The sequence below is a fragment of the Phocoena phocoena genome, chromosome 13, assembly GCF_963924675.1.
Source record: "Phocoena phocoena chromosome 13, mPhoPho1.1, whole genome shotgun sequence".
In the NCBI taxonomy this organism is placed as follows: domain Eukaryota; kingdom Metazoa; phylum Chordata; class Mammalia; order Artiodactyla; family Phocoenidae; genus Phocoena; species Phocoena phocoena.
Window position 1 is genome coordinate 76,066,178 of NC_089231.1, and position 20,614 is coordinate 76,086,791.

General features: G+C 52.1%; 1 protein-coding gene across 1 annotated transcript in view; it reads right to left on the reverse strand.

Moving 5' to 3' along the window:
• Nucleotides 1-20,400, reverse strand: part of RBM19 (RNA binding motif protein 19) — a 139,563-nt gene extending 119,163 nt beyond the window's left edge. Inside the window, exons 1-17 of the mRNA XM_065889525.1 lie at nt 20,365-20,400; nt 18,001-18,183; nt 17,497-17,622; nt 17,276-17,314; nt 16,802-16,994; nt 15,410-15,624; nt 14,896-14,912; nt 14,007-14,031; nt 13,708-13,788; nt 9,344-9,422; nt 8,336-8,407; nt 7,128-7,331; nt 5,625-5,755; nt 4,700-4,821; nt 4,166-4,262; nt 2,508-2,618; nt 146-346 (exon numbers count right to left, since the gene is read on the reverse strand). Of these exons, the coding sequence (XP_065745597.1) occupies nt 146-346; nt 2,508-2,618; nt 4,166-4,262; nt 4,700-4,821; nt 5,625-5,755; nt 7,128-7,331; nt 8,336-8,407; nt 9,344-9,422; nt 13,708-13,788; nt 14,007-14,031; nt 14,896-14,912; nt 15,410-15,624; nt 16,802-16,994; nt 17,276-17,314; nt 17,497-17,622; nt 18,001-18,183; nt 20,365-20,400 (1,932 nt within the window). The remainder of the gene's footprint in view (nt 1-145; nt 347-2,507; nt 2,619-4,165; nt 4,263-4,699; nt 4,822-5,624; nt 5,756-7,127; nt 7,332-8,335; nt 8,408-9,343; nt 9,423-13,707; nt 13,789-14,006; nt 14,032-14,895; nt 14,913-15,409; nt 15,625-16,801; nt 16,995-17,275; nt 17,315-17,496; nt 17,623-18,000; nt 18,184-20,364) is intronic.
• Between the last annotated feature and the right edge of the window lie 214 nt (nt 20,401-20,614).

Below are 20,614 nucleotides of genomic sequence, written 5' to 3' on the forward strand. Positions count from 1 at the left end.
GCTCCCAGGGGCGGGATGACATTCACAATCCCGACAGACATGGCTGGTTTCCAGCAAGTGCTCGCACGTGCCAGGTCTCTGCCAAGACTGCCTGCCCGTCAGCTCCCTCTGTCCTCTCCCTGAAGCGGGGCTCGGGCGGCCCTACCTTGGAGTAGGCCAGGTGTCGGAAGGCCTTGCGGGCCTCCAGCGGCTCCAGGAACTCCACGATGGCCGTGATGCCGCCCTCTGGCAGCAGCACGCGACCCAGGCTGCCGAAGCGGCCAAAGGTCTCCTGCAGCTCGGCCGCCAGGGTGCCGGCCGGGAGGTTCTTCACCAGGATCACGGTCTTGCTTCGCTCAACAGCGGCCTGCAGGGAGGGGACAGCTCACGTGGGACGATGGAAAGGAGGGTCACTGACCCCCGACGCCAGGACTGATCGGTGGGTGACTCTGGACCAGGCGGCCATGTGGGACCTCGGGTACCAGGCCCTCAGGAAGCAGGTCCAGGAGACCCCACCCTCTTGGGCACGCCACCCTGTGGATGAGAGGCGGCTCCGAGGAGTGGATGAGGGACAGGGCTCTGGAACTGGACCCCCCAGGTCAAATCCCGGCCCCTCCACTACTGAGCCGAGGCAAATTCTGACAGCACCCGACCACAGCCCTCGCTGGACCTTCCAGGACACTCCAGCCCAGGGCCGGGATCTGCATCTCTGTGCTAGGAGTCTTTTCACGGATGTGCAGAACGCCTGACGCCACACGTCAGAAGTTAACACCCCGTGGGAGCTGCCCGTAGCTCTCAGGAGTTGGCGTGTCACCTGTCCTTTGGGTGGGACAACTCCGAGTCGGGCGGTGCCCCCCGGGGAAGGTGCCAGCCCACTGTTCTACCAGTGGCACTGGGACGAGCATGCCCTTTGCTGGTCTCCCCCCTCCCCTCGTCCCTTCTCGCCAGTGTTTTCCGTCCAGTGAACTACTTGCGCTTGAATCTGTCTCAGTCGGCTTTTGGAAGAACCCAAACCAAGACACCAGATATACGGGCTCGAGAAATGCACCTGAGATGTATTCAGCCCCTCACCTGACACGAGGACACGGCACCTACTTCATGGGTCGTCCCAGGAAAGGGGTCAATCAAAAGGGTTGATGTAAGCACGCTGCTTAGTGATTGCTATCATTAGCAATTATTTTATTATTAAAGCATGCTGGATGGAGAATAAAAGAGCCAAAAAAAATTAATGGGAGGCTTCCAGGCATAGGGCACACCTGGGTAGGAGTCTCCACCTGGCCACCAATCTAATTGGAAACCTTGGGTCAAGTGCTTTTCTTCCCTCTGGGCCTCAGTTTTCTTTCTTTTTTTTTATATTTTATTTTACGTTGCAGTATGGTTAATTTACAGTGTTGTGTGAGTTTCAGATGTTCAGTAGTGATTCATTTATACATATACATATATCCATTCCTTTCCCACATAGGTTATTACAGAATATTGAGTGGGGTTCCCTGTGCTACACAGTAGATCCTTGCTGATTATCTATTTTATATATAGTGATGTGTATTTGTTAATCCCAAACTCCTAATTTATCCCTCTCCCTCACATTTAACCTTTGGTAACCATACGTTTGTTTTCAAAGTCTGTGAGTCTGTTCCTGTTTTGTAAATAAGTTTTTTCTTTTTTAGATTCCACATATAAGTGATATCATATGATATTTGTCTTTCTCTGTCTGACTCACTTCACTTAGCATGACAATCTCTAGGTCCATCCATATTGCTGCAAATGGCATTATTTCATTCTTTTTTACGGCTGAGTAATATTCCATTGTTAATATGTACCACATCTTCTTTATCCATTCCTCTGTTGATGGACACTTAGGTTGCTTCCGTGTCTTGGCTATTGTAAATAGTGCTGCAATGAACACTGGGGTGCATGCATCCTAACCGTCCTTTTAAGGTGAAACTCTTAAGGTTTGGTGAGGCTGAGGAAACAGCAGTTTGGGGGTCAGAAGCCCTGAGATTGAGTCCAGGCCCCTGCCACAGACTCACTGCCTGATCTTTAAGTCCCCACCCCACTCTGTAAGACGAAGGGGAGGGTGTCAGATGCTCTCAGCGGGCCCTCCAAGACTTTCATCATCCAGACACCTAAGAACTTCTACCTGCTAAGAAGTAAGCACGTGGAGGAACCTTCCCCTATGTGATTCAAGAAAGGTCTCGATCCCGAAACAGATAAGAGGTGCTCTTAGTAAGGTGTACTTAGTAAGGTGCTAGGTCGGCCCCCACGACCTGCGTGGAGAAACTCTTGCTTATGGCCCCCGAGGGACACCGTCCAGGTCCGATGGGCCAACGGGCCACGAGTCTGAGCTGACGATCTTTCTTTCTCTCTTAAGGACAGCTGCAAAGTTAATGCTAATCATCTTTGAAAGGCCTGACCCTCCCACCCGTCCACACATCCGCAGATGTGAGACTCCACCCCCAGCTCTCCAGGGGCGGGGGTGGGGGGGTGGGGCTGAGCTCTGAGCGGCTCACTGCCCAGCGGGCACTCACCTGGCTGAAGGAGTCCAGACTGACCCCATTGTCGAGGAGGAAGCGCCGCACCTCTTGGACGAGCTGGGTCTCTCCCAGGGCCACGCGCACGGCCACGCTGCCCTTGGTCTCCTGTGGGAGGGAAAGGGAAGATGCCCTGTTGGCTGTCGGGCAGGTGACGGGTCGGCTGTCCCATCTCCCAACAGTCCGAGGAGGAGGCTTGCACGGAGCCGGACCCCGCGGATGGCCCCCGCGGATGCTCCCCCCGTGGATACCCACTCTGGCTTGATGGCTCTGGGTTCCGCATCTGTCAGGGTGAATCAAGAACCCCACGCCTCCCCTCCAGCTTCCCCTCCCCCATCTCCCGCCTGCTCCCTCCCCTCCAGTCATATGTACGGGACTCATGCCAAGTTCATTCCCACCTGAGTGCTTCTGTGTGCTCACCTCTGCCCTCCGTTCAATTTCTGCTAGAATGTCGCACCCCTGAGCAGCCTGCCTCCTGCCTCGCTCTCACACCCTCTCCCCTTACTCAGCTTAAGCCTTCTTCAAGCCATCACACCAACATGTGGCACCTTTGTTAATGAGCTGTGTCTTCCTCTGCTGGAAGGCTCTAGAAGAGCAGGACTGTCTCCCTTTAGGGCCCCGCTCTCTTCCCAGTGCTCAGAGCACTGGTGGGATCTGAACCAGCTGCAGCCCCTCCCGACTGGCTGAGGTCCAGAGCTGTGTGGCCAACACAGTGCCCACGAGCTCAGCCACTGGGCACCTGAAACGCGGCGCGTCCGAACCCAGCGTAAGACACGCACTGAATTTTAAACACTCAGTGAGGGGAAAGAAAGCAGTGCAAGACAGCCTGTCACTTTTTTATATTGTGGATGATGAACTAATAATATCTTGGCCGTATCGAATTAATAGAATAGATTCTATTCTGAAAAATTAACTTTGCCTGTTCATTTTTGCTTTTTAAAAATGTGGCCCCTTGGACATTTACAATTCTGTGTGGAGCTCGCATTCTATTTCTGGGGGACAGCGCTGACCTTCAGCATGGGGCAGGGGCAGTAAATGACGATGGCCAGCGAGTTTATGGACCAAATCTATGGATATCCTTTGACTGCTGGCTGAAAAACACACTCCCAGGTTTTGCCAAAGATGAACTTGGCCACGGCCTAACTGGAGACACAGCATTTAAAGGAAGGTATGTGATCTGGAGAAGCCAAATGGACGCAGGGGAAGGTCAGGAGAAACAAGGTCAGACTTGGAAGAAGGGGATGGTCAGAGACCTACGACCTACCCCGTGCTCATCTCAAAGACCTGGGCTGGCTGGGCCCAGAAGTGGGTGGGACCACCTCTGGGGAGTGGTTCAGAGCAAGGGCAGTGGATTCGGGTTGACCTGGGTCACCCCACCTCTGCCTGTTTCCAGGCGTGTGACCCTGGGCAAGTGCCTTTGTGCCCCTGGGCCTCCAGTTCTTCATCTGGGAAGTGGGGCGAGAGGAGCACCGCACGCTAAGTGCTCGTCAGCTCCTTTCTGCAACGTGGCTCCACACTCGCCCACGAGAAGCCAGGGCAGGGTGGATGCTTCCACGGGGGAGGCCCCAGAGAACAAGCTGGTGGACAACCCCAGCCCGATCCCACCCCCTCCCCTGCCCAGAGCCGGGGGCACATCAGACAGGGCGCCCACTCACATGGTCAAATACTTGACTCTTGGCGGCGCTGTATTTCTGGGCGATGGCGTCGGCCACTGCATTCGGGCCCATGAACAGCGTGTTCCAGTTGTGAGAGCTGAGTCAGAGGCAGAACAGAGTGGTCAGACCGTGGCTGAATGGGGGCAATTGTTTTCAGATGCAAAGCCTGTAAGAAACACGCTTGTGGGCCTGCCTTCCTAAGTCCCCGAAGCCTCCTCTCCCCCATCTTACCTGGCATGGGCCAAGTACCAGGGCCTGAAGACAACAAAAGCCACGATGATATTAATAAGCCCTAACGTCTGTCAAGCGCTTACTCAGCACCAGGGACCAAGCACTTTGCTTACATTGACTCAATCCTTATGACACCACAAAAGTGAGGCACCACTGATTCTTCCCATTTTGCAGATGAGGAAACTGAGGCTCAGCAAAGTTATGGATGAGGGGCTAAAGCCACCACGAGGAGTCAGGGTACCCTGGCAGCTAGGCAAGGAGGGGCGAGGGCAGCCAAAGCCTGGGTCAGAGGCAGGTATGGACCTGGAGCTGTTGGCTTTATCTTTTGACTCTTTCTTCTTCTTGTAAGACGATGATCCTGGGGCGTCTGCGTCCTCGCTGGCCTCCTTCTTGATGGTGGATGGTAACGCGTGGAGCATCCTGCCCTGAAGGAGGACGAGGGGAAGGGGGTAAAGACGGGAAGGGGGCAGGCGCTCCTACATCCTGCCCCGGGTGTGTCGGCCTCTCCACGAGGGGGCTGGACCCAGCACTGAGACCCTTGTCGCAAGACTGGGGCCTCGGGCAGGACGCCCACAAGGCCGCCCTGAACCCAGAACAGGGGCCTGGCCATGTGGCACAGGGGCCTGACTTTGTGACGGGGGACACCTGACAAAGCTTCAGAGAGGACGCTGATCGGTTTGTAAGTGACACCTGCAGGGCTCCCCACCCGACTCTGTCCCTGTGAGGGTGTGAGCTCCACGCGGGCGGGAGCCAGGTTCAGCCTGCAGTCACAGGGGATCAATAAATCATGAATGAATGAACGAACGAACGAACAGGAAAGGGAGGCGAGGCAGCCTGGGGCTTCGGCTCGTGTGCTAAGCATGGCATTTGGAAGAAAGAAGCGTTTCTTATATCCTACTGTGGCCATTTCAATGACTGGCTCAAAACTCTTTCTTTCCTTACTCCTTCCGCTTCCAAGTGGTATTTTGAGAGAGCATGTTCATTTAATCCACAGACACTTTTTAAGGGCCCACTATGGGCCAGGTGCTCCTCTAGGGGCTAACGACAGATCCGTGAAAAGGACAGAGCGGACCCTGCCCCTGGAGGCAGCTCGGATCAGGAGGCGGCTTCACGTGCATCAGGTGTGCTTCCCTAGAAGCGTGGGTGTGGTTTCGTGCCTGCGCACACACCCACAGCCTCTCCCCATCACCTGGGCCCGGCGGCCGCCCGCCACCCCACGGGCCATCACCTGGAACACCTGCCCATCCACCTCCGCGTAGGCCTTCACGGCGTGCTCCGGGAACATGAAGGTGACAAAGGCAAAGCCCTTGGGCTTCTTGGTCAGGCTGTCGATGGGGTAATGCAGCTCAGACAGGGGACCTGAGGGTAGGAAGGGTGTCAGTGTCCTGCAGGCCAGAGCTGGGTGAGAAAACTCTGGGCACTGGTCAAGCTATGGGTTTTAACCAGGGAGAACGTGGAGCTGCTGCCGCCGCTTGGCCCAGGACAGAAGGTGGCAAGGGGCTGCCGTGAGACCCCCTCATGGGTCAGGGTGTCCTTCCACAACCCTTCGTGTGTCTATTCTGAGAGCAGAGGTGTCTGGCCTGGACCCTCCTGCATCACATACTATACGTGTGGCCTCGGGCAAGCCACAGGGTTTTACGGGCCTCAGGCTTCTCATCTGTAAAATGGTATCGTTAAGAATACCCAGCTCGGAGGACGGCGGGGAGGGTTAAACGCACTAATACGTGTCATGTACTAAACAGTGCCTGCTGGTGACGTAGGGCCACAGAAGTGTCTGCTGGGATATTATTATGATGCTCACATTAAAGTATACACCTTCCACTCTGAACACCAGGTGTGACCAAGTCCTCCTTCCCGGGCTTTATCTTCCCGGATGGACACTTCGAGTCTATCGATGACCCCCTCTCCAGTGCCCGGCCCTGCCACGTACACCAGGGCACCAGCCTGTGCGGGAAGATCTGGCGACAGGACAGCAGGACACAGGCCAGGAGGTGACGCCAATTTGCCTGATCGCAGAATGCTACTCGGGGCCTCCGTGTCCGGAAGACAAGCACCCGACCGAGCTCGGATCCCCTGCAACCCACAACTGTCTCCGCAGAGGAGCGGGGGGGCGCTCCAGGGGAGCTTAAAAGCATGTAGACCTCACCCTGCCATTCCGAGCCCTAACTTCCTTCCCTTCAACAACCACGACCTTACAAACAAGCACAGCTCCATGTGCCAAGGTGAACTACAGGCCTTCAAGTCTGTGTCCTGCAAAATAATGCTAGCGACCACGGCAACAATGAAAATGGCCTCACTAGCAAACGCGTCTGGGTGCTCGGTCTGGAGAGCAAGACTATTTAGACAAGAGAGTTCAGACTGGGGAGCACTTTATATCAACACACACAGTGAGTGGGCTTCCGAGAGCAGAGCAAGGGTTCAGATACCAGGGACATCTCAGAAAACTGTACCCAAACTCCGTCAGTTCTGAGTTTAGTGAGTGAAAGCTAAGGGAGTCTGGGTTCAGACCACAAAAGGTGCCTGTGATGCCATCTAGGATTTCGAGTTCTGCTGTCTACATACTGTTTGAATCTTCACAGCAGCTCAGAGATGGTGAGGCCCATTTTATGGATGAGAAAACTGAGGCCAGAGGGGGCCGTCATTAGCCCAAGGTCAAGAGCTGCAGGAGGCACATGGGGACTCGGACCACCCGCTGCAGGTGCCTGTGGTGAGCCGGAGGCCACGCCCCTACCGTATTTGGAGAAGAGCTTCTCCAGGTCTTCCTCAGAGCTGGTGTAGGGTAGGTTTCGCACAAAGAGCCTCCCAGAGTCGGCCAGGTCCTCTTCCTCTTCATGCTCCCCGAGTGTCCGGCCTTGCCAGGGTTTGGCGCTATTCTCTGGGGGCACCTTGGCTGCGGGGACGTTCTTTTCCCTAAACACCTCGATGTAGCGTCCACCTGCACAAGGAGAGGCAGTCAGGGCCCCGGGGGAGGCCCGGAACCTGCCAGCTTCCAGACTCTGTTGCTGCCTTCCGGAAGCCATGGTGAAGGTGGCTGGTGACAGCGCCAGACACCAGGCTCTGTTAACCAGGGTGGCGGCCCCAGCCAAAGCCAGGCCTCAATCTCACTTATCCGGCGAACTCGGCTTTAGCTCGGGGGGAGCCTGCCTGGGCCGCCTGGCCCATGGGGCTGCATCCTCCCAATTCCAGGGCACGGCCCCTGGCACTGCCCTGGGAATCGTCCCACGTGACAGCCCAACGCTGAAGAGCCACCTTGTGCTGCTGCGGAACTGCGTCCACGCATCGCCCCGGGCACCTGATTAGACCACGACCACCACCATCACCTCCACGTGCACACAGTAGGTGCTCAATAAATACCTACCACCTGACTTGCTAGCAAGACTGCTTAGGTTTCTCCCCTTCCCTAACAGAACTTGTGTCTTCACAAGGGGTCAATGGCTGGACCTGAATCACCTGTCCATACCAGGGACAGGCCAAAGAGCACGTCCTTGGATATCTTGTTCAGGTGACCTCCCAGCTCCAGACCCTGTACTTGCTGTTCCCTGTACCGGAACGGCCCCGCCCCACAAAGCCAGAGCTGGCTCCCTTTACCCCTCTGGCTTTTTGTTCCAGTGTCGCCAGCTTAGTGTGGCCCAAGCTGACACGATCCTGTTTAAAATGCGCCTCCTCCAATCCCGGTCCTCTCCTGCATCTGTCCACAGCACGGCCCCTCTGGTTACCGCCTGTCTCTCCCCTCTTGATGTCAGTTTCCTCTACAGGAAACTTAGCCTAATCTCTGCCCCAGGAGGGCGGGGATTTTGGTCTGTTCTGCTCATGGCTGTATCCTCCGTGCCCAGGGCAGTGCCCGGCAGGCACACAGCAGGCCCTCAGTATAACCTTACAGAGCAACTGAATGAACGAACCCCTGCCACCACGTGGCGTGGGGTCGCCCAGCATCCTTACCCATGTATTCCCTGTTGCATTTCAGAGCTTTTCTCACTTCCTCTTCACTGCTGAAATCCACAAAGACGTACCCTGAGAAAGGACCATGACAAAGGTAAGGTCTGCAGGCCCTGCAGACAATCGTGGGAGTCACGGAGGAACACCCACACTGTGCTAGCTGTTTGGGGGAATCTGAGCAGAAAGCGGTGGGGGGGGGGGAACCTGTACTTTTCGCCCAATCTCCAAAATACAGACACTCCCTGATGCCCCCCAGGCAAATTTCCCTTTGTAGGCAGCGTTCGCAAATGGGAGGGCCTTGGCCTGCCTCCCAGCCTCACCCTGTCCTGACCAGTGCCTGCTCTTTGACCTTCCCTGGACAAATGCCTGTGGTCGCGGTGCTGCAACCCAGCTTGGCACCGAGGGGCCACCTCCACAGTGACTGCCCGTCAGTGCCCGCGGCCCTGACTTGCAGACGAGCATGTGGAGTCTTCCCTAAACACGAGACCTCGCCTCCCCACTTTTCTAGGAGTTAAGAGACGTGCGCACGGACACACAGCTAACGCGTGGCAGTGCCGTAACCTGCGCCAAAGCCTGTGGGTTTTGGTCTCTATCACAAGACCCTCCCCTGGGGACTGCAAAAGCCCCCACACAGCCCACCTGTCCTTGGGCCCTGCCCCTGGACCCTTCCCTCACCAGCCAGGGGACCATCCTGAAACTGATCACGGCCTCCCCTTGCTTTGAGCCCCCGGTGGGCCCCTGCATCTGGGCTGAAGGCCGCAGTCATTACTGAGCCCCCAGGCCTGGGGGCTGGGCCCTGCCTGCACAGGTGAAAACCTCATACTAGGCTGCCAGCGGCAGGGAACAAGAGGCAGACCCCTGTCCTGAGCACTTTCACCACATCCACAGAAGTGGGGACCACAAATAGGAAAAAAAGGAGCTGCCCTCCAAACATCTCCACAGTTCAACTGCCCCAACCTTCCAGCTCTAGCATCTGCCTCTCCAGCCCCCTCGAAACAGCCCAGACCTTACCTGTTTTGTTTCCATGGGCATTTCTCACTATTCGAATGGCCACCGGTTTCAGGGGTGCCAGGAATTCCATGACATTTTTCTGTGAGGAGAAGAAAAGTTTTTTCCCAAAAGTGCAAACCGAATAAAGAAACATGGGTCAAATTTCTGAATTCAGAAAGGACACCAAAGTGTTTCATCTTTTGTAGTCTCTCTCTTTCCTCTAAATTATACGCGTTTTCTCCATCGTAAATTAAAACCGCCTTGGAAAAGAAATTTTTTTTTAAGTTGGAGAAGAAACAAGGAGTATAAATATAGAATAGTAATGGCACCATTAGTATTTTAAGGTATTGCTTCTGATCTTTTTTTTCCCAACTACGTTTTTACTTAATTGGGGTTAAATCCAGCTTTCTTCACGTCTCATCAAAGCATGATTATTTGCCCATGTTACTTCACGGGGATGATACACATAGAGTACTGTTGTAGACGGTTCCCAATTTTCTTAACTACTTCTCTATTTTTGGGACATGAGGGTGATTTAAACTCGTTTTAAAAAATGCACAAACACACAGAGTACAAAATTTAGCAAATGCTGAAAAGCCCCAAGAAGAAAACAAAAATGGTCCTAACTGCAAGGCCCAGATCACCTTGTTGGCCCTCCACTTTTCTAGTGATATAGTGTAGAGATTGTTTCCAGTTTTTTGTTTTTATAAATAAAATGACACAAATTAATACATTAATTTATAAATAAAATAAGAATTAGAAAATGCGGCAATGAACATTCTTGCACTGACCTCTTGGTGTACCTGGATGATTCGCCTGTAGTGCAAATTCCCAGCAAGGTAACTGCTAGGTCAAAGGTACGTACGTATACTTTAAATTCTGACTGATGCTTCCAGATTGCCTTCCAAAAGGCTTCACCGCAAACTTCCCCCAACAGTGCGTGAAACAATTTATTACTGAACTTAAAAAATTTCTGCAAAAATGTAACCTTCCTGTTTTGATCTGTATTTCTTTAATTGTGAGTGAACTCAGGCATATTTCCCAGCCATCTGAATTCTTTCTCTTAGAAGACCTCCTATCTTTTGTCCACTTTTCTATTGGGTCATACGTAAGTCCCAATATCTACTTACCTATTTGTAAATGAAAGAAGCAGCTTTTGTCTGCCTGCTGTTTGTCTTTTGACTTTATGACAAAAAGTTGCCTTAGAGAAGTTTTAAATGTTATCTAGTCAATTAATCCATCTTTTTCTTATGACTACCAAGTTCTGCAAACTGCTTAGAAAGGCATTCTTTTTTTTTTTAATTGAAGTATAGTTGATTTACAATGTTGTATTAGTTTCTGGTGTACAGAAAAGTAATTCAGTTATATATATGTATGTGTATATGCATATATGTGTGTACATACACGTATATATGTGTATGTATACATATGCTTTTTCATATTCTTTCATTACGGTTTATTACAGGATACGGAATACAGAAAGGCATTCTTCATTCCAAGATTACAAGTAAATTCAATGCTTTCTCCTAGAACTTTTATTGTCTCAGTTTGTTATCTTAAATCCTTGATGCGTCTGAAATTTAGCTTGCTATGAGGAGTAAGGCGGGGCTCCACCTTTTTCTTTTCTTCACAAAAGTTAACTGGTTGTCCCATTACTATTTATAGAAAAATCTCTCTTCTCTTCATTGATATGAGACACCCTATCCTAAATTAGATGCTTATACATATGTGAGTCTATTTCTGAATTCGATTCTATTCCATTAACCTGTCAACAGCTTCACCTGAACCAAACTGTTTCAATTACTGTAGCTTTAAAACATGTTTCAACATCTTGCAGGGGAAGGGTCTATTCCCACAGGAGGTTCCCAGCTGTTCTCCGGGATCCCACCCCCACCCCCCCAATCCTGACGAAACTCTGTGATCCCACTGAATTTACTCATTTATTCACTAATTAGGGAGGAACTGGCATTTTTACTTTCTAAGAATGTATGGCTTTACATTTATGTAAGCATTCTTTTAAATCCCTCAGCGGAATTGAACATTTTCTTTATATAGAACCTACAAAACTTCTATTAGAATACCTATAAAGCCCCCAATACATAATTTTCATTAGAATATCTAGAAATAGACTGTCTTTTCGTTTCTTCCTTCCCTTCCTTTCCTTCCTTCCTTCCTTTTTTTCTTTCTCTTTCATAAAAGTAATCTTTTTTTCCATTACATTTTGTTACCGTTTGTGGAAAGAAGTGACCATTTTTTGTGTATTTATTTGCAGAAGTCCATCTAATGTCCCCCGTCCCCACTGAAGTACATGATTTTCTGCATGGTTGGTAGTGACAGAACTCTGACTCTAAATTAGCAGACAATTCAGATAGTCCAGTAGAACCCAAATGCTTTTTACTCCGAAATCCGATTAAGTTTTATTAAAAAAAATAATTAGCGAATATACAGACTCAAAAGAAGTGAGTACTTTGAGAAAAAAAGAGCATAAAATATAATCAGGCACTTTGCAAAAGAGGATACACACATGACATACAAACGTGAAAGAATGATTGACCTCACTAATAACTGAAAATATAAATCAAAGTGAGATACCATTTTGACCTGTCACGTTGATAAAGATTAATACCCAGGGTTCACAAAACCGTGCACTCTCACTCTCTGCTAAGGGAGTATAAACTGGCCAGGCTTCCAGAGGGCAACTGGCGCTCTGTATCAAAGCCTTAAAAAGGTACTGAATACGTGCCTGTGCTTAATGCAGTACTCATCTGGAGCAAGGGTTGGCAAACGAGAGCCCACAGGCCAAATATTGCCCACAGCCTGCAAGCTAATAGTTTTTACATTTTCCAAGGATTATCAAAAAAAAAAAAAAAAAAAAGTGCAATAGCCCATATAGCTCACAAAGCCTAAACTATGCACTAAATGATGTTGATAGAAAAACATCTGTTGACCTCTGATCTCAAGAAATGCGCTGACTGCATTATTATTCCAATCAGCAGAAGACTGGAAACAATCCCCATGTCTCAATTTAGGAGGTTGGGGGAGTGTAACACAGTGTGTCCAGAGTAAAGAATAGCACGCAACGTGAAAAATGATGCTGTAGCAGAATATTCACTATTCAAAGGTATTTATGACATAATGTGATGAGGGAGGAAAAGAGTTTCAAAATAGTTCCTACCGTAGGATTGCTTTTTAAAAAGAAAAGACACAGGACTTCCCTGGTGGTGCAGTGATTAAGAATCTGCCTGCCAACGTAGGGGACACAGGTCAAGCCCTGGTCCGGGAAGATCCCACATGCCACGGAGCAACTAAGCCCGTGCGCTACAACTATTGAGCCCGCACTCTAGAGCCCGCGAGTCACGACTACTGAGCCCGCGTGCCACAACTACTGAAGTCCACGTGCCTAGAGCCCATGCTCCACAACAAGAGAAGCCATCGCAATGAGAAGCCCGCGCACTGCCACGAAGAGTAGCCCCCGCTCGCTGCAACTAGAGAAAGCCCAGGCGCAGTAATGAAGACCGAGCGCAACCAAAGATAATTTAATTAATTAATTTAAAAAGAAAAACACAGGTCAATGTTTCTATACAAAGAAAAAGATGTCTAAGAAGATATACTCAGAATTTATTACTGGTTGTCAGTGTATGGGATATAGACGTGGGGGACTGAGGAGAGCTTGCTCCAGTTTGCCTGGGACAGTCTTTACTCCTATAGTAATCAGACCTGTAGGTAATTAGCTCTGCATCCTGGTACCCCACCTGGTTAGCACTTCTCTCTCAACACAGTTTGGTTGGCAATTTATAGAGTGATAGGTAATCTTTACTTCTTGTTATTTAGCTACATTAAAAAACATTTCCTATGCTGAACTTCTACTACTTTCATGAGGAGGGAAATTGACAAAGTGTTCTCTCCTGCGTAGACCCAGAGTCAGCAAACTACAGTACGCAGGCCAAACATGGCCCACTGCCTGCTTCTGTAAATAAAGTTTTACTGGCACACAGCCCGGCCTATTTGGCCACCTCTCACCTCGGGCTGCCTCCGTGCTACGACAGCAGGGTTGAGTAGTCGTAACACAGACCATACTGATCACAAAGCCTTGAGTATTTACTAGCTGGTCCTTTTAAAATTTTTTAGCAGAAGAAGTATGCCCACCCCTAGCATAGATGACTGGTGACTGAGACCAGTCCTTCTTGGTCTCAATATAGGCGGCCCTGTTTCCCGACCGTGACGATGCCCAAGATCCTATGTATCAGTCTTTCTGGCCCCCAGTTCCCTCCAGCTGAAGTCCTCATCTGATCCTGAAGCTCCCATGCAGCAGAGGCTCCTGGGACCCTCACCCTTGTCTCCTGCTCCCTGGGGGCTCCTCACCCCGTCCCATTACTGGCGTGTACCTCTGTGACGTTGAACGGGGCTCCCCGCAGCTTCACTGTGTGGGTGGTGGTGCGTTCCTTCTGGTGGGCTGGTGTCTCAGTCTGAGTGACGGCAAAGAACAGAAATGGCCACAGTGAGCTCCCTGGTGCAGCCGCAGGAGGTGCCAACCCGGGCGTCGCAGTGAACGCTGCAAGGCCCCTGGCGCCAGGGCCAGCTGGCAATGCCAGAAGCATCGTGCCTGCCAAGGACGCAGAGTCTGGCCAGAGCCTGCGGTAGGCGGTGCCAACCCTCCATGTGCCCCTGAGATGAGGGGGGAAACCACAGGCCGGCTCGCTGGGGGTCTGCTCACAGGGGCGCCAGGCCACATGGAGGGGCAGAGCCTGGGAAGGAGCCCGGAGGTACGGTGACATTTGCTACCACTTATTTAGGGCATATTCTGTGCCAGATGTTGTGCAAAGCACTTTGCACACACAGCTGTCCTCTTGAATCTTTAAAACAATCTTACAGGGTTTGGGATGTCTTCTGTAGTTTTAGAATCGAAACAGCTCTGAGAAACCTAATCTTTTGGTTAATTCGTTTGGTAACAAAACCTGCCCTGACTTAGACTCACTTGCCGGCAAAGCCCACTCTGAGCTGTTACATCACAATTTAGGGTTTACGTGTACCCCAAGGAGATGAGCATCATTTCTAGCGTCGCTGCAGAAAAAGTCCTGTGCCTTTATGGACCCGTATAAGTTATGGGGTATCTCCCTGAAACCTGGAGCTTCTGATTTCCAGTGCACACCCAGGTGCAGGGGTTTTAGAAACTGGACACAGAGACCAGTGCTCTGTGGAGCATCACCTGAGATGATGAGGATCAGAGGCCCAAAGAGAAGCGCCTCAGCCCATCCCATGGCTACTCCACATCCGGGCTGGGATTTGAACCCACGGCTCCCTGACTTAGCCACACTCGACTACCTCTTTAGAATCTCTAGGAGAAAAGGACAGGAGGTGGCGATTAGAAGGGAAAGAGAACGAACGGAGGGAGAGGGGGAAGGAGAAAGAGGAGGAGGGAGATGAAGGAATGAAGACCCGAAGGATGTGTGAAGCTGCCCTAAGCAGAGTGGACCCCCGGGTGGAAGACAGGGCGGCCATCCCCAGAGGAAGCACCCACGTTTATGACCTAGACTCCAGAGCCCAGCAGACCTGTGTCTGGGTGCTGACCCCACCGCTTCCCAGCCGAAACCTTGAGCGAGTCACTTCCTTTCTCTGGGCCTCAGTTTCCTCACCTGTAAAAGGGGACAAGAATCCCCATCCCTCAAGATTCCCATGAGGTTCAACGACAAATGACATGCCAGGTACTGAACCTCACGTGTAGTAAGTGCTCAATTAATTTCATCCATTATTGTTGATTACGGGCTCACACCTGTCTACCTTGCTAGTAACTACGAAGTACAATATGCTTGGGATACTTTTTCCGCTCATTTACGCCCCCCTCCCCCCCAAGTCAAGAGGGGCAGGCAGCCTCTGCGTCAGCGACAGGAAATAAATTCAGAGAGGGAAGATGCTTGCCCAGGGTCACACAGCAAGCAAGCAGCAGTACCGAGACCTGAAGACAGGTCTCTGGGCCGCTGAGCTGTCTTTCCCCGACGTTACAGGCCCCGACAAAGGGGCTGCAGGGAACGTGGGCGAGGGTCAACAGACCTCCTCCCTCCCCAGGCTCCCAAGCTCACCCCGATGCACACGCACCTCGGCTCGGGCCGCCTCCCTGTCCTGCTGGGCGGCGGGGGTGCAGGAACCCTCTTCCTCGGCCTCGCTCCCTTCCTCGCAGTTCACGGCTTCATCTTCACTCTCCTCTGAGGATGGCGACTCGGCCTCCACCACCTTGGATTTCAGGTAATCCATGTCCGACAGCTCCTTCCGTGTGGCTGCCTTGGGTTCGAGGCTGCTGTCTTCCTCTGGAAAAACGGAGAGGTTGGGAGCTGGTGATGGTTGTGAGCAAACAAGAGGGCTGGAGGGCAGACAGCATGGGGGTGTGACCGGTGGGTGGCACGTAAGGTGCCAAGCCTGAGGTGACCAGGGGCCCCGTGCCAAGCAGCCAGTCCTCAGTAGGTCCTTGAATAAATACCGTCAAGTGGGGAGAAACTGATGGAGTTTTGACAGTTTCCGTGCTACATACTGAGAACTTTGGGGTTCCCTCACCAGCCTCGCCAACTGCGAGTGAGAGGACTCTCACTCCTTGATCAAAACACACCAGGGGCTCCCAGATGCTCTCAGGGTGAAACCCAAACTCCTCGTCGGGCCCGGTGAGCTCACCGGCTTCTCACCGGCTCCCACTGTTGCAGCCACCCTGAGCCATGTGGAACCCCCCTCCAAGTTCCTGTTTTTCCTTCCCTCTGCGCCTTTGCCATGCTGCTCCCTCTGCCTGGAACCCCTTCTCTCACCCCATCCCTTCTGAGTCGCACCAACTCCCAGTGAGTCCTTCGGATCCCAGCTTTGCAGAGACTTTACCAGCCATAAAACTCACGTTAAATTCATTCCCTCACTTTTTAACCGAAGTCGATTCCCACCCCACGACCACGGCACTCACCATGCTGAGCCACAATCGCTCACAGGTCCATACGGCCCCCCCACGACACCGTGACCCTCTTCTGAGGACAGAGATTCACTCCCTCAGTCCTGTGCTCAAGGGCCACCTCCTCGGAGGCCTTCCCCGGTGACTCTCCCGTCCCCCTTTCCTACATTCCTCCCTTTCCTGCTTTCTCCCTGCAGCACCAGTATTCACGTCATATACTAAATAGGAGACCAATGTCTTTATTGTTTCTCTCCCCAACCAGGGCGACAGCTCCACGGAGGGAGGATTCCCTGTCTTTTGCTCACTCCTGTATCCCCAATGCCTGAAGCAGCGCATGGCATACAGCTGGTGCTCCATCAATATCTGAGTGAGTAATCAACTGACTGAATAAGGAACCAGGATCGGTCAAAGCCGAAGTACCCGCAGGCGGGATAATCACTGCTCCACGGGGCAGCGTCTGACTCGCTGTCTCCTGGGCCCAGCGCGGAGGGGCCCCAGGTCATGTGCGCACAGGCCCGGGCACTGCAGGGCGCGCACTCAGGTAGGGGCCACACCCTTACCTTCTGGGGCCTCTCCGGCTCCCTCCTCCTCACTCTCCTGCCCTGAGTCGGAGTCGAAGTTCAGGTAGTCTTTGGCCAAGTTGTTCTTCCCTTTCGAGGGCTCAACGTCCAGGGCATCATTCGCCCAGGTGGCCACCTGCGTCCGCTTCTGGTGAACCGACAGGAACTCCTGGAACTCGTTATCTTCCCTCAGCTGCAGGTGCCGGGCGGCAGGGAAGCAGGAAGGAGGGAGAACAGGCAGAGAAGGCTCAGGCAGGGCTCACCCTTGCTAACTCTTCAGAGGGTAAGCACATCTTCCGAGGCCATTTCCCCCAGTCTCTAGAGGACCTCTGGGGCCAGCTGGGTCAGTCCCAGGGAGGGCGGCGTGGACTCTTCATCAGACAGAAAGACCAAGGAGCCACAGCCATGGCAAGGCGTTGCCCACCGGGCCCGCCCTCACTGCCCACCCTCCGCTTGTCACCAGGACAGACTCACCTTCTCCAGTGCACCTGCTACCTTTTTCTTCTTGTCATCCTAAAAACAGAAGGCACAGGTGGTGAGGGTCACGATGAAAGGAGATGGAAACGCACTGCCCTGGGAGGGCTGCTTTCAGGAACCATCGGAGAGGGATTCTCAGGTCCCTCCCCCTCCCCTGCCTTCCCGGGGTGACCACCCTGCTGACACCCGGATGCGGCCAGGAGTGACCATTCACGCACCTTCTTAGTTTCTGGGGAGATGGAGTCTTTGTCTTTTGGAGGGGGCTTGGACTGGCTTGTTTTCTGGGCATGCTTGCTCCAGGCTCGGGGCTTTGTCGGGTCCCCAAACGACTTGCAGAACTCTACCTGCGAGGGACAGAGAGGGGGATGATGACACCTGCCACCACGCCTGGCACAGACAGTTCAGCCACTGACTGGGCGAGTGGATGAATAATGTAGACCAGCGCTTCTCATCCTGGGACCAGCGGCATCACCATCACCCGTAAGCCTGTGAGACGTGCAAATTCTAGGATCCCCTCCCCCAGCATACAGAATCAGAAACTCTGGGGAAACTGTTTCCGCAAACGCTGCAGAGGATTCACAAGCATGGGAGCTTGAGAACAGTGAGGAAGACCAAAGATGTCACGGTCTGGAAGGGGACAGGCTTTGGACTTGAGCGTGGAAAGAAAGAGCCAGTGGGTCGCTGCTGACAGGCAGGAGAGGGCGAGATTCACACCCACTCACCGTGATCCGGGACATGTCGATAAAACTCTTGTTGAAATGGTTCAGCGCTGTTTGGGCCTCTTCCTCGGACTTGAAGCCGATGAAGCCGAACTTGCGGAACTTGCCGCCTTTGGTGAACTTGAGGCTGCAGTCCGTCAGTGTGCCGAAGGCGGTGAACAGCTGCCGGAAACGCTCCTCCTTCATCTAGGATGGAAGGGGGACGATGAAGCGGGGGAGCCGGGGAGCCCTCAGAGCCAAGGGGACAAAAAGGGCTGGAAACCTGAGGCCCTGGGATTCCCCGGAGGTGACCTTAGAAGGGGCGGTTGCAGAGCATGCGCTGCAGCTGGACCCGGTTCCAGCTCTGGCTCCAACACTTACTCGCTGTGTGACCTTGAGCAAGGCCCTTCCCCACTTCATTGATAAGGAAATCAAGACTCAGAATGACTGCACTGAAACCTTTCTATCCTGTGGGCTGCTAGGAGGCTAAGGAGACCTATCGTACAAGCAGCCCAGCATCATGGCTGCTGCATAGCAGACACCTAATAAATGCCTGCCACAATGATGTGTGAACTAAGGAAATGGTAAACTACACAGTGCCTGCTAATTGTGGTAGAAAGGAGTATCCTTTCTACCACAAGGAGTACACAAGATCTCTCAAGCTATCTTTAGAGCCTGCTTTTAGGACTCCTCATAAGCATGGCTCTATGTCCCTATACTGAGCTCTCACTTTCATTTCTTGGCTTATTTACCCAATGACTATCTGCTGACTCCCACTATGAAAAATAAGAAACCTACGTCATCTATTCCTCCCTTCCAGTCTCTGTTATTTATTGGCTTTATTTTATGGTGGAGTATAGCCGACTAACAATGTTGTGATAGTTTCAGGGGCACAGCAAAGTGACTCAGCCATACATATACATGTATCCATTCTCCCCCAGACGCCCCTCCCATCCAGCCTGCCACGTAACATTGAGCAGATTTCCCTGTGCTATATGGTAGGGCCTTGCTGGTTATCCGTTTTAAATATAGCAGTGTGTACATGTCAACCCTAAACTCCCTAACTATCCCTTCCCTCCACCCTGTTATTTATTGTTTTTAATTCTTCCATCATTTATTCTAAAGAGTACACTTAAAAAATACCTATTATTGATCCATCCGTCAACTTTAGAGAGCGTCTCTTGATGCCTCACTCTGGTGGATGAGGATTTTAGCATGGCTACCCTTCCTTCCCCTCTCAACTACCATCTCATTTTGCTTCTCGGTACGGCTGTGTCTCTTACCCTTGCACGTCTTGTTTGGTGAATGAAAGAGTTAATAACAGTAGTAGTAGTAGCTAACGCTTTGAGAGCTTACTATGTAATTACATTAAGGGTTTTGAGACGAGGAACTTGTCAAGAGATGAAAGCCGTAAAGATGGTTACTCCTGGAGAGAGATGAAGGATAGGATGGAACAAAAGACCGTGCTTCTCGTTTTATACTGAATTTTAAAAATCGTATGATAGGTGCCCCCCCCCCATCCGCCAGGGGGCGGAAAAAGTAAAGTTAAAAAGCCACAACAATGAAATAGAAATGGTTTTATGTTCTCACTCTTTCTAAGGAGTACACAAGATCTCTCATGCCATCCGAACGGCACATTTTGTGTTCTGGGAATGAGTATACCGGCCACACCAGTCGTGTAGGCGCTCTCTAAACAAGAAAAGTCATAGTGAAATAGGTACGGATGATTCACTTGGGCACAACGCACTAACCGTCTGACACCACACATTCAACTATTTCTTCACTCATTTATTCAGCATGTATTTACTGGATACCTACCACGTGCCACGTTCTGTGCGGACTCTAGGCGGAGACAAGTATGACTGGGGCACCCCTCCCCACTTACTGGATAAGCTGTTTAAAGCCCTGCACACTCACTCAGTTTTCTTCGACTATTTATTTCTACCTTCTCTAGAGGCGGGAGTGGGAACTGGAACGCAGGTCCTCGGTCTATTGCTCCCCACTTTCCTCCCAGACAGTGTTCCGAGTGGGAGAGGGATACAGGCGCAGTGTCTGACCCAGTCACGAGTCAACCCAAAAAAGCGACTGACAAGAGGGCTGTGGGAGCAAGGCATTCGACACAGCGTGGGGGCTGGCATGTCCCGGGGAAGGAGGTGTCTGGCTGGGATCACGTACCATCGGGCCGGCTGTGAAACCCTGAGCAGGCACTGTCCCTCTCTCCCAAATGTCAACGGGGAATCTGCCGAGAATCCCCTTTCGGGCTCTGAACCCTCCGGGAATCCTTCCCGAGATCGAAAGCCCCTGAGTTCTCCCCAGGCACCTCCCTCCCAACCTCCAGCTCCTAGCTGGTCCCAATTTCAGATTCTCAAGTCCAGGCTCTGCACTCACCCTATCTGGGAGGTTCTTCACGATCAGTCGCGACATGGCGCACGGTCCCACTGTTGTGATTCCAGCACGAAGGGCCTGCGACTACCACCACCAAATTTCACGCTACGGCTCTGGGCGCCGCCATCTTCCGCAGGCCGGAACCACGTCACGTGCTCCAGGCGTAGCCCGCCCCGGAAGTGGGCGTGGCCAAAGAGAGCAACCCAAGGAAGTTACACCCTCCAAGGGGTGGGCCTGAGCGCTTGCATTCTGC